The 14,293-nt window shown below is 42.1% G+C and overlaps 1 protein-coding gene across 1 annotated transcript in view; it reads right to left on the reverse strand.

Moving 5' to 3' along the window:
* LOC122559940 (deoxynucleotidyltransferase terminal-interacting protein 1) overlaps positions 1 to 14,293 on the reverse strand; it is a 39,743-nt gene that overhangs the window by 12,957 nt on the left and 12,493 nt on the right. Inside the window, exons 4-11 of the mRNA XM_043710049.1 lie at positions 12,489 to 12,587; positions 11,363 to 11,431; positions 9,513 to 9,569; positions 8,555 to 8,616; positions 6,879 to 6,924; positions 5,402 to 5,460; positions 4,098 to 4,158; positions 2,371 to 2,374 (exon numbers count right to left, since the gene is read on the reverse strand). Coding sequence (XP_043565984.1) covers positions 2,371 to 2,374; positions 4,098 to 4,158; positions 5,402 to 5,460; positions 6,879 to 6,924; positions 8,555 to 8,616; positions 9,513 to 9,569; positions 11,363 to 11,431; positions 12,489 to 12,587 — 457 coding nt within the window. The remainder of the gene's footprint in view (positions 1 to 2,370; positions 2,375 to 4,097; positions 4,159 to 5,401; positions 5,461 to 6,878; positions 6,925 to 8,554; positions 8,617 to 9,512; positions 9,570 to 11,362; positions 11,432 to 12,488; positions 12,588 to 14,293) is intronic.

A 14,293-nucleotide genomic window follows, 5' to 3' on the forward strand; every position in this document is an offset into this window, starting at 1 on the left:
CTTTAGGGAAAGAAACTGCCCTGTGGGCAATTAGGAATGGGCAATAAATACCAGCCTAGCCAGTCATGCCGACATCCTGTGAACAAACAAAACAAAAGGATTACAGTGTGAATACAGTGTCTGAAAAGGTGATGAATTAATAAACAAATAAAGGTTTTTTTTTGTTTTGAAAAGTGTTTCGTTTCACCGGGGTAGCCCACTGAAAATAAAACCCTGCCATCCCCAGAACTGTCACGCACATTAAAGATTTTACATAACCACGCCACTTTCTGCACTTACCAAGAATTACTATTTATTACAAATAAACAGATTCTAGCTACAGTCAAAAAGTCATGACCCATTGGCGCATAATTCCACTAGTTAAAGCATTAGCCCTCTTATAACTATCCCCCCAGCTACTATCTGCAATCCCTCGCTAACGAGTATGATTGCCCACTAAGAAACTCTGTTACTGGTTATGGTTTCTGTGGGTCCTTGATGAGCCCGATCCCAGAGCCACAGCTCCAACCACACTTTTGACAAGTGTCTCCAGGAGTGGAATTGGTCTTTGGCCTCAAGATCATTGGCATTCCTTTCTCCGGTTCCTTTCCTGGACTTCCCTTTGTCGAAAGACATTCTCAAAGAATTGTGTCCTTCATATGTGAGCTTCCTCCAAGTCAGGTTCTTCTGAACAAGGGACTCTCTCACATTGACACCACGCTGCATTTCTTGAGGGAAGCATTCAGGGAATCTTTGAATTGCTTCCTTTGTCCTCCTCGTTGGAACTCAGGCATTCAAAGCATGTGGTTGGCACAGCAGAGTTGGTTTTGACTTACCATAGCCTCAATACTGCTGCTATTGGTTGTTTCAAGGACATAATGGTAGTACTTCCCTACCACATACAAACTGGATAGAAAACTGGGTGTGATGGGCAGAGGGAAAGGCAGCTCAGTCATCCCTGTTCACATGGTTCACTGAAATGAGCCTTTCTAACTTGTCTCAACATGTTGCTCCTTGATTCTCCTTCTCCAAATACTTCCACTTGCTGGCAGAAGGTACAGGGTGGCTGGTTCACTCTTCAAGAGTTTTTGCTTACTGGTTAAGAGCCATAGCTTACAAAAGCTGCTGAGGTTTAGAGTCATAGAGATGTACAGCATGGAAACAGACCCTTCTGTCCAACCCGTCCATGCCAACCAGATATCCCAACCCAATCTAGTCCCATTTGCCAGCACCCGGCCCACATCTCTCCAAACTCTTCCTATTCATATACCCATCCAAATGCCTCTTAAATGTTGCAATTGTACCAGTCTCCACCACATCCGCTGGCAACTCATTCCATACACATACCACCCTCTGCGCAAAAAAGTTGCCCCTTAGGTCTCTTTTATATCTTTCCCTTCTTATCCTACACCTATGCCCTCTAGTCTGGATTCCCCAAACCAGGGAAAAGACTTTGTCTATTTATCCTATCCATGCCCCTCATGATTTTGTAAACCTCTATAAGGTCATCCCTCAGCCTCTGACGCTCCAGGGAAAACAGCCCCAGCCTGTTCAGCCTCTCCCTATAGCTCAGATCCTCCAACCCTGGCAACATCTTTGTAAATCTTTTCTGAACCCTTTCAAGTTTCACAACATCTTCCCGATAGGAAGGAGAATTGCACACAATATTCCAATGTCCTGTACAGCCGCAACATGACCTTCCAATTCCTGTACTCAATACTCTGACCAGTAATGGAAAGCATACCAAAGGCCTTCTTCACTATCCTATCTATTTTCAAGGAACTATGAACCTGCACGTTGAGGACCCAGCACCGATCCTTGTGGCACTCCACTGGTCACAGGCCTAACTGTAGAGAAAAGGGACAGCTCCTACCCTTGTAGAGATCTGATGTCTGCTCCCAAACGAGATTAAATAAAGAAAACTTCCTTTAATAAATTTGTTAGTAGCATCTTCAAAAATTCCAACACAATTTTTCATTCACAAATCCATCATGCCTATGCCCATCAGATCATGTTTAGCTAACTGATCATTTATCATGTCCTTTATGATATCTCACCACTGATTAAATGTTAACAGGTCTATAGGTCCTGCTTTCTACTTGTTCCTTTCTTAAATAGTTGGTCGCATTTTCAAGCTTCCAATCTGCAGAAACCACTCCAAAAATCAATGGAATATTGGGAAATGATCATTTATCCATTGACTATCAATTAGCACCTCCTTCAACACTCTATGATGTAAACGATCAGGTTCTCAGGACTTATCAACTTTAAGCCCCATTAATTTCTCCAGTACAGCATCCTTCGCAATGCTAATCTCCTTCAACCCTTCACTCTACCTGGTCACTTGCTTCTAAGAGATTTCTTGTGTCTGTTTTCATGAGGTAGATACAGAGTAATCATCTAGCTTCTCTGCCATTTCTCTGTTCCATTCCTAATTGCACTGAATTGAGTGGCTTCTTGCCATTTGAGGGCAGTTAAGAGTCAACCACATAGCTATGAGTTGGGAGTCACATGTAAACCAGTTTCCTTTCCGAAACGGCATTAGTGAACCAGATGGTTTTTTACAACAATTATTGTTTCATGGTCACCATTACTAAGATTAGCTTTCTCTTCCAGATTTTTTAAAATTAATTTAGTTATGGGGATTTGAACTAACGTCCCAGGTATTAGCATGGGCCTCTGGATCACTTGACCAGTGACATTACCATCTCATCACCAACTCTCCAATGAGGATTAAGAACTGAAATTGTTGAGGTGGTATCTGCAAACTTCCAAACCTCCTCAATATCAGGCTGGTGCCAATGGACTGGAGGATTGCATATGTTTCACCCTTGCTTTAAAAAAATGGTGTTAGAGCAAACACAGCAACTACACGTCAGACACTAACCTCCATGGTAGGGATGGTATTAGAATAGAATAATCTGGGACAAAATTTAACAGTCACATGGACAAACGTGGATGAATTCATGAAAGCCAGCACTGATTTGTCCCAGGCTAATTGTATTCAATAGACTTGGCTGAATTTTCCAATGAGGGGAAAAAAGGGTTGAGAAGGAGAATGTGGCTTTCTAAAGGCATTTGATAAATTGCCACTTATTGGACTCCAACATTGCTGAAATAAAATGGATACAAAACTGGCTAAGTGCAAGGAAACAGAATAGCCTTTATTTGGAATGGATGACTGTGCCCAGTGGGGTCCCCCAGGGCTTAGTATTGAGACGCCTGCTTTTCTTGATCTGTATTAATGACTGTGACTCGAGCACACAGGGCAAAATTTTGAAATCTGTGAACATTCCAACCCTTGCAAATGTAGAGAACTGTGGGGAAGATCGTGGTAGACTTCAAGGTGACATAGATTAGAGTCAAGATTAGAGTGGTGCTGGAAAAGCACAGCAGGTCAGACAGGAAAAGTGATGCTTCGGGTAAAAGCTCATTCCTGATGAAGTGCTTTTGCCCGAAGTGTCAATTTCCCTGCTCCTCGGATGCTGCCTGACCTGCTGCACTTTTCCAGCACCACTCTAATCTTGACTCTGATCTCCAGCATCTGCAGTCCTCACGTTCACCTTCAAGATGACATAGACAGGTTGGTATGGGTAGCCAGGAGAAATATGATATTTGAGGCAGAGAAGGTAAAGTTGATACATTTTTGGTCAGGACAATGAAACAACAATGTAAGAATGAAATTACTAAAAGGCAGCTGAGGCACAGACACCTAGTGGCTGGAAAAGTGCACCTTACTGAAAGTAGGACTGACTGAGAAGGTGGCTTTAAAAGCCAATGGGAATAAGGACTTCCTAAAGCTAAGATTTACAGAATGAAGGTGATTATAATAAACCTGTATAGAATACTGCTTCATCCTCAACTCAACACATCTTCTCAATAGCCCATGAACAAGAGTTAACCCTGAACAGCATTAATTCTTTCTCAGCTAATAGCTATAAACAGAGATTTGACCACTTCATAAAATAGTGCTTCACTTCATAAACACTAGGGAAGAGAAACAAAACTATACAAAACTCTGATAATCTTCCCTTAGACTCTGTCAATAATTTTGAATGCTGATTATTGCAATTATGTAGTAAGACTGCTCCCAGAGTCCGAGCTCCACTCGCTCTTACCTTGAATAGCTCAGGGTGTTTAATATAGATTCTTCCACGGGTACCACCCATTCCCAAGGCTCTGAACAAAAAAGAACGTGAAGAGTTAATTCACAGGAACAGAACAGTTTTGAAGTAGCTTATATCTAGTCACACAAGTCTTACTACATTTGGGATCCAATTTTACGGAGGTCAGTACAGAGGAGTTACAGAAAACTACAGCTAATATTTCAGGTTCCAGTGTAATGTCCACAATAAAGTGGCACAACAGAACAGTGAGCACTGGAATTTTTTTTCCCTCCTTTTACTCATAGCTGTTCTTACACACAGAACCAGATCACACATCAATAAAGACACTCCCAGTAACGCTAAAACTATCATAGGCAACTTGCCAATACAAGGGAAGATTTTCAGTTCTGCAGCACCCCTTTTCAAAAGGTTGTACCAGTCATTTGAAAAATGCAGCCTTTTTTTTGTCTGTCAATACGAGGATAATGAAGCCAAGCAGAATCCCACCTGCTCAGTGGTCATTACAAGAAAGCTGCTCCACAAAATGAAAATAAGAGGTTCCATGGAATCAAAACAGGATCTCACCAATTTTTCCAAAGCATCAAAACACAACTAAGAATACTGGCTCTGCCTTCTTTATCAGTTACAGCACCATGTTTGACTTTTTTATGCTGACAGATGCTTAGTGCAAACAAGATTTGGAGTTTGACTTTGTACCTAACCCCACACTGTCCTGAGAATGTTTGATGAGGGACAGTATTGACACTGCTTTACTCTATCTAACACCATGCTGTATTGGTTTTGGAAGTGCTTGACTGGAGACATTAATAATGACATTCCAACTCCCAACTCAGATGTCCTCATTTTGAGAGTGCTAGAAATGCGAGATCAAATACAGACAAACATTGGTGTATTCAATAACACGTACTCGTGTGAAGGAATTAGAGTGAGAGATCTGAGCACAGGATGTCAGAGTATGGAACATTGATGCTAGGAGAACCAGCTCAGTGCAGTGAAAATGAAGGCAATGGTAAACAAACTCATGAAATATTAGGAACAGGCCATTCAGCGCCTCCATACATGCTCTGCCAATCAATAAGACTGAATTTGTTGTGGCCTGAACACCACATTCCTGTAAACCCCAAAATGTTGTACACGTATTAATGTTGTACACGTATTAATGTTGTACACGTATTAATGTTGTACACGTATTAATGTTGTACACGGTGCAAAACAGGTGACCCTCTAAACAGTCAATGATAAAAAGCCAGCAATTCTTACTGAGGCTGTGCAAAACATGCACACCTGTAACTTACTTGTTAGCACGTGATCCAAGCACAAATGTGGTTGATGCAGTCAGCCTGGATGTGTCCCACTGCAAAAAATATAGAACGCAAAAACAATTAGCACATATTTTCAAAAAAATCTGTTGTTGCCTTCAGTCCCACAACACAGTCCCTTTTATGCAATTGTTCACTTCCAGCAGAATGATTCCAGGGTCGAAAGCTCTTCGGAGAGTTGGTGTGGACTCAATGGGCTAAACCACCTGCTACAGTATTACAAGGATTTTATGACACTATTCTACAATTCAGCGTGAGCCCCATGTTACACAGCAGGGCTCTGGGCATGGCCATAAGCCTTCTCAGACTACTTCTGTTAACAGCAGGATGACCAGTCTGTGCGAACTCCCATACTGAAGCACCTGGGGCACATTATGGTTCAATGCTGACCAAATTCAAATGAGTTTACTATAGGTCTCCAGAGTGTCTGCATTCTGGGTAACAGCGCAGTGGATGAAGGCATTTCTCAGTGTTGCACTGTCTCATTCTAGGGCATCCTCATTCCTAATGAGGGGCTTTTGCCCGAATCGTTGATTCTCCTGCTCCTCGGATGCTGCCTGACCTGCTGTGCTTTTCCAGCGCCATACTCTCAACAGCAATTCTTTGCATCAATTCCTGGTTTACTCAGTTGGCTACCCCAACCAGAGATAAACGGCATTGTTGTAACAAGCATCCAACCTGAACTAGAAAGGGGAGAATCAGAACCTTGATCTCTAGATCTGCTTTCAATAAATCCTGTTACACAAGAATGCAGCCAATAGCCAAGGACAATAGCGTACTGCCGTGATGCCCTCCACACACACTGGCACCTACCATTTCCATTCACAGTAGGAACGATTGCTAAAATTGCCTAAGCAAGCCAACAAGAGTCAATTATTTTGATTAGGCAAAAGGGTTTTGAAACATTTATTTGCAATGAAGAGCAACACATTTAAAAGACATTTGGATTAGTACATGAATAGAAAATGTTTGGAGGGGTATAGGCTATGCGCAGGCAGGTGGGACCATTTTAGATTAGATTACATTACTTTACAGTGTGGAAACAGGCCCTTCGGCCCAACAAGTCCACACCGACCCGTCAAAGCGCAACCCACCCATACCCCTACATCTACCCCTTACCTAACACTACGGGCAATTTAGCATGGCCAATTCACCTGACCCTGCACATCTTTGGACTGTGGGAGGAAACCGGAGCACCCGGAGGAAACCCACGCAGACACGGGGAGAATGTGCAAACTCCACACAGTCAGTCGCCTGAGTCGGGAATTGGACCCAGGTCTCTGGTGCTGTGAGGCAGCAGTACTAACCACTGTGCTACCGTGCCGCCCAGTTTAATCTGGGATTACAGTTGACATGGACTGGCTGGACCAAAGGATCTGTTTCTAGGCTTTACGATGCTATGACTCTACCTCAACTTCCAGTTACAAAGCGTGACATAAGCTGAAAGCATTACCTTAGGTCCCTCCCGTTTGATTGGTTCAATGTACTTCACCTTTGAGCTGAGAGTCAGAGAGAGAGAAGAGAGAGAGAAAAAAAGAGAGAAGTTAACAAGCTACAGCCTTTCTGGAAAGAACACGATTGTGTTTTATAGTATTCATGCATTTAAACAATGCTGTCGCACATCAAACTCCATCTACTCCACCACTGGAGTAGATGTTGCCTTCATGCCTTCCAGAATCATGCAGAAATATTCCCAAACACAACTAGAGACTGAGCCACATAAGAAGCTAATAGAATAGGTGAACAAACATTTGGTCAAAGAGGAACATTTGAAGAAGTGTCTTGGGAAACGTGAGATGGGAGAGAGAGATGGATAGGATGAGGGTTTAGCAGTAAAATCCAGAGATTACAACCAAGAAAAGCATCTGGTACTGGTGATTCAGGCATTAACAATGGAACAATACGGATTTTGTTTGGTGAAGCTATATTGTACAAAAGCTCTCCTTACAGGTGTAAGGAGACACAAGCTCTGAAGCCAAACTGCCAATGAACGGTTATCTCAAACCTGAGGAGCATATTAATATTGTATACAATGCATTTGTGGCAGAATCTTAGAACGTCACTCAAAGCCTTCACTGGCTCGAAAAGCCTGGTTCCTTGACCATGTGCAACCCAACTTCTTCACTGAACATGGAACCCCTTCCAGTTATTGCCACTTCATTCTTGTGGTGACAAGTAACTGTTACAAAGGAAAGTTGAGAAAAAGAATTGTGGCAACACTACAGCACTTAGGGAGGATATTCCTAGAAACACTTCCAGGGAAGTTATTTGGGTGGAACTGAGAAATAAGAAAGGGATGATCACCTTATTGGGATTGTATTGTAGACACCCTAATAGTCAGTGGGAAATTGAGAAACAAATATGTAAGGAGATTTCAGTTATCTCTATACTATACTTGCCTTTATTGGTCAGAGTATTGAGTACAGGAGTTGGGAGGTCATGTTGCGGCTGTACAGGACATTGGTGAGGCCACTGTTGGAGTATTGCGTGCAATTCTGGTCTCCTTCCCATTGGAAGGATGTTGTAGAAATTGAAAGGGTTCAGAATAAGATGTTGCCAAGGTTGGAGGATTTGAGCTAAAAGGGAGAGGCTGAATAGACTAGGGCTATTTTCCCCTGAGCATCGGAGACTGAGGGGTGACCTTATAGAGGTCTATAAAATCATGAGGGGCATGGATAGGATAAAAAGACAAGGTCTTTTCCCTGGGGTGGGGGAGTCCAGAACTACAGGGCATATGTTTAGGGTGAGAGTGGAAAGGTATAAAAGAGACCATGCAGAGGATGGTACGTGTATGGAAGAGCTGCCAGAGGATGTGGTGAAGGCTGGTACAATTGCAACACTTAAAAGGCATCCGGATGGGTATATGAATAGGGAGGGTTTGGAGGAATATGGGCCGGGTGCTCATGAATAGGACTGGATTCAGTTAGGATTTCTGGTCGGCATGGACAAGGTGGACCAAAGGGTCTGTTTGCGTGCTGTACATCTCTGTGACTCTCTGGCTGTATTTTACAATCATTTCCAAGGATTCTTAACCTAAAGGAAACTTCTTCAGCTGAGGACATCAGTTAAGCAAGACTTTCCAACACTAACAATGTCACAGGTTACACAGTCTCGAGGACCTGTACTCACACTGCAGCACTGGAGGTCGTACGGTCAAATGAAATCAGATGTCCTGGTGGACGGCCTTTTCTCTGTGAAGTGAAAGAGAAACTTCTTTAAAAATTAATACAGAGCGACCTTTTGCCCTTCCAGCTTCTACCATAACTTTGTACGGGCTGCAGCAGGGCCTGGAGAAGCACCTTGCCCCCGATTAGTCATTGCCTATTCTGTACTTTCTGTTGTTGCATTAATGATATGCTCTTCCACTGAAGATACCAGCTTGACTTGGCAGCGTTGGCGAGTTTCTGAAGTTCAGTGGGCAGAATGCTCAGGGCACCTGAGCTTTGGCTTGTCCAGCTTTCCAAGACCATTCAGAATGATTGCTCCAGTGTTTAGGGTAGTCCCCACAGACAAACCAATTACTGAGGCAATGACAGACCACAGTCAGTTAGGGAGCTAGGTGAAAGCACAATACCTTGCTCTTGGGATGAGAATGACAGAGACAAGACACCATATGCTGTCAGATGCCATAAAGTTTCAGTCACCTGATCTGGGGGTGGAGTTAGAGTTAAACCAGACTGGATGGGAAGACAGCTTCCCTTCCCTGAAGGAAATTTGTGAATTAAATGGGTTTTTAAACAGCAAAATACCAAACACAGCGATTTCCAGTTTCACAATTTGCCATTGGATTTCAAATCAAGATGCATGTTAATCTGACCCAAACTGCAGTGTCCTATATGCCAATCAGTCTGAGGTCAGATTACCTGCCCTAAGGAACATTAGTGAAAGCACCTGTATTAGTTATGCTTCAACATAACCATATGCTGCCAAACCAAGCAAGAGTGGTGACAGTGTCATCAAAAGAGATGGGAAGTCACCCTGGAAAAGCCATCTTAGCATCGTGCCCACATTCTCAAATCCCTACAAACTTCAACCACTGGTTTTGTCTTTAGCTGAACACCCTTTGTCCAATATGATTCATGCTGACCTTTTTTGGGATTGGACTTCCTCTCTGGTTCAGATCATCATCCATTTGTCGAGAACGCTGTAATAAGGCACATTTTACATTAAAATATTATACTGGGTTGCTGTCCAACTGAATGAGAAGGAGAAATGACAAAAGACCACCCTCTTAATCTCAGCGCATCAGAAATACTTCGTGGGCAATGAAATACTGTTCAAGTGCACGATTATGAGCATTAGAAGCTGAAACCCATCTATGAGGTTCTTTGAGAGATTGTTCTCTGAAAGGAATTTAATAACTTACTACTTCTCACAATAAAAACCAATTTTGAAGACAAATGGGCTGCAAATATTAGGCAGACAGCAATACTGGATGGTAACAGAGCTAATCTGTCAAACTATACTTTTTAGTTTGTCACCTTCAAGTTCAAAATGGAGAAAAAAACAAGTGATTGTGTGAAAGCAAAACAGGTAGCCAGAGTAAAGAATAGACAGTTGCAAATGCCCAAGGTTGCCTTGTTCTTCAGTACAGAAACCTGCTCCCTGTTTTGTGGTTTGGATCCAAAGGACAGGCAAACTGGGAATTCTACATACTTTTAAAATTCTTTATCTTTGGGACAACTCCAGGAACACTGGTACTGCTTTCCAATGTGCTTTCCAAGCGAGGCACGACAGCAGGATGTATTTTACACAGAGCATGGGGATAGAGCAGGAATGTGGCTTGGGAGTGAACTAAAATGAGGAAGTAGGATCAAGGGATTGAATGGTCTACTACAGCTTCAGTTTCTATTGTTGCTTTATGATTGTGAACAAGTTGACAGATGCATCCCGCTTTGAAAATTAGAACAAAGAACATTACAGCACAGGAACAGCCCATTTGGCCCTCCAAGCCTGCGCCGATCCTGATCCTCTATCTAAACCTGTCGCCTATTTTCCAAGGATCTCTATCCCTTTGCTCCCTGCCCATTCATATATCTACCTAGATACATCTTAAATGATGCTATCGTTCCCACCCCTACCACTTTCCCTGACAACACATTCCAGGCCCCCACCACCCTCTACGTGAAGAACTTTCCCCGTATATCTCCCCTAAACATTTCCCTCCTCACTTTGAACTCGTGACCCCCCGGTAATTGAGTCCCCCACTCTGGGAAAAATCTCCTTGCTATCCACCCTGTCTACACCTCTCATGATTTTGTAGACCTCAATCAGGTCCCCCCTCAACCTCCTCCTTTCCAATGAAAATAATCCTAATCTACTCAACCTCTCCTCATAGCTAGCACCCTCCATACCAGAGGACCTTTCCATTTACTGTACAGTTCGCTCTTGAACTGGATCTTCCCAAATGCATCACCTCGCATTTGTCCGGATTGTACTCCATCTGCCATTTCTCTGCCCAACTCTCCAATCTATCTATATTCTGCTGTATTCTCTGACAGTCCCCTTCACTATCTGCTACTCCACCAATCTTACTGTCACTATTCAATATCATAATGATTAGGTCTCTGTTAAGGCTGAATAATGCACCCAGTTTCAAAACTACAGTCTTGAAAGCAAAATAAAAGCTGCATTGCTGAAAACTGCCCAAGGTTTATAGAATGAAAAGAATCTCACACTTCAATTATAACAGGAATAGTCAGTCATCAAGTACTTGGCTCAACCTGCAACCCTGAACCCAACTGTACTGGCTGAAATCGATGAACCCTGTTTTAGCAGGATCTGGATAACCGGCTCTCTGTCATCTATCAATGGACAAGCAATAATTCCAAACAGAAATCAACAGCACTGCGACTTCCTCACTGGCCTGGCATTTTGTACAGCATGGTATTAGTTGTATTTAATTCATCTGTGCTCAAAATTTAAACCAATGCCCACCTTTATAGCAGCAAGCTCTCCACCGGGTTTGGTAATCATCTTCCCTCCATCTGAATACATCATTTTAGCCTGCAGTTGAACGGGTAGTAAGAAGATAGTGAGGTACTGGCTCAATTCAATTCACACAAAAAGCAAAGAACCCTCTGTTGCCAGAGTAATTCTCCAAGTAAACACATCATGATGATATCTGACATTATCATTGCTTGGCTCAATCGCTCTGTGCATCCACTCAAGTTCTTCAATCACGCCTCTCTATCCAATGCCTTTTATTTTCATCTCAGGGCTCATCAAAGTTCCACATACATTACAATTAACAATCTTCACTAATTGATATGACAAAGTGGCTAGTTCATAAATTCCGACTCCGAGCTTTTGCCCATTATCTAAGATTTTATTTGAAGGTTAGAAACGACAGTTTCATTTTAAGAGAGATGAAAATCAAGAGGACAGCAGAGGCTACAGACTCTTTGTTCGAGAGCTACCACAGATCTCTCAGCATGAGACATACATGTCTCATTTGACCAGTGAGTATACAATGGTTTTAAATGTCAACACCTCAAGCATCAAGTGAAAGTCTTGATAAGCTGTATGGGAGGACATCCAAGATAATCCTTTCATAACCATGTGAATCTACACTACAAGGTAATCCTTTCATAACATGTGGATTTACACAAGGTAATCCTTTCATAGCATGTGGATCTACAAAAGGTAATCCTTTCATAACATGTGGATCTACACTAGGGAAAGATGCATAAGAGAAGCAATGCTGGAGTAAAAACTTCAGAATCCATCTAGACTCATCCAGTCAACCGCCTCCACCCAGAGGTGACTCTTCAATCGCACAGAATTGTAAATGTGAATCTGACCCCTGTGTAGGGTGTGTCTCTATATGTCAGAATAGTTCAAAAACATCTATGCCTTAACATGGAAAGGATTCAGAGCCATTTATTTGATTTTTTTTTAAACCACTGCATTCTTTTTATTTCTGATAGAATTACTTACATCCAACTCTAAATGATGCAAAGGTCTAGGTATAACCAAGCTAGTCCCTGCAATGCAAATCATAATGAACAGAAACACAAGGTGCGGTGTTATGTGGACCAAGATACTCCTGTCATTTTCCCACCTGTTCCAGGCAGTTTTTACAGGTTTCCTGCACCAGTTGCTCCGGGTCCACATCTTCTCCAATGTTTTCCTTCACATTCCACGCAGCCTTCTGGAAAAACTGTAGACAGATTCAGTCAGGAACAACAGCAAAACAAGCAAGCTGACTCAGAGGGTATTGTGTACCTATAAAAGACAGCACGTCAAACCACTGAACACACAAATCACTCTTCATGCACTAACCCTGGGAGAGAGCTGGCATAGACCATGTACAAATTAACTCACTAAGCCAAGTTTAGGAATGCAAGTGTAACTAAAATTAAATAACACTCATGACATTTGAAGAAACATTTGAATTTAAATAATGTCAGAAAGACAATGTCAGGACAAAAGGACAGGTTAAAGATTAAGCTTAAGTAAGTGTTTTGTACACTCAAGCTTGGCACAATAGATATAAATCAGGCTCATAGAGAGCTTAGAACCTAGCAAATAGAGGGGCATGGTGGAAAGCTGGCCATGATCAGAATTGTAGAAAAGCATTTCATGAACAGCCAGCACGAAACAGCTGATTACACTAGATAATGAGCCCAAGAAACATCCTGAATGCAATACTGAAGGTCTGTATTCCATAAGCAGTTACACTCCTGGCTAAGCTGTTCCAGTGCAAATACAACATTGACATTTAACTAACAATGTGGAACATTGCCCAGATTGACCTTTCCACAAAAAAAGGACAAATTTGATGCAGGCAATTAACACTGTCACAACTTAATTACTAAGAAACCATCCACTGTCCCACAACCGTCACAAAATATAAATCCCAGTTAGACAACTGAGATGACCAATTTTCCTGACTGACTGCTGTGGAGGACAAAAACAATTCACAAGTGTCATCACTTACAGAAAATAACTATTTACTGTAAGCACGAACGGCATGGAAAAGATTCCCAATCTAAAGATACAGCTGATTTACAGTCCTTTAAAACCTCAAATAAACACACACATTCACAATTAAGAAATGCAAAAGTCGGATGGTTTGATATAAGTATTATAGATGGGAAAGTAAAGACAGTCAGAGTAAACAGAAGATTCTGTAGATTGAGTGCCCATATCACAAGAGTGGGTTAAATTCTCAGTGCCTTTTGGTTTTGAATAATGACATGTGTCATCGGTAAAGCAATAGCATTCTTCATTTTGATAGGTGACCCAATGAATTGGGTTTTCTCTTGTCTGAATTATTTAAGTTTTTTTTGGCTTTTCCGCCATTTTCTTTGCTCTGCAATTACAAATCTGCAGTAAACTATAATTTAACCAATCCCAGGGCTTGCAAAAACTTGATTTTGCCAAGTAGAACATTATCCTGGAATCTCAGTTATGCAACAGCCAAACTTCCATTCCAGTTTATAGACCAAAAAGGAAAATTGTGTGGTCCCTTACTTCATCTCATCAGTCAACCCTTGATCATCAAAGTGATCAAAAGTATCTTACAGAACAATAGACAATAGGTGCAGGAGTAGGCCATTCTGCCCTTCGAGCCTGTATCACCAATCAATATGATCATGGCTGATCATCCCTAATCAGTATCCTGTTCCTGCCTTATCTCCATAACCCTTGATTCCACGATCCTTGAGAGCTCTATCCAACTCTTTCTTAAATGAATCCAGAGACTGGGCCTCCATTGCCCTCTGGGGCAGACCATTCCACACAGCCACCACTCTCTGGGTGAAGAAGTTTCTCCTCATCTCTGTCCTAAATGGTATACCCCTGTATTTTTAAGCTGTCTCCTCTGATTCGGCACTCACCCATCAGCAGAAACATGTTTCCTGC

The sequence above is a fragment of the Chiloscyllium plagiosum genome, chromosome 20, assembly GCF_004010195.1.
Source record: "Chiloscyllium plagiosum isolate BGI_BamShark_2017 chromosome 20, ASM401019v2, whole genome shotgun sequence".
In the NCBI taxonomy this organism is placed as follows: Eukaryota; Metazoa; Chordata; class Chondrichthyes; order Orectolobiformes; family Hemiscylliidae; genus Chiloscyllium; species Chiloscyllium plagiosum.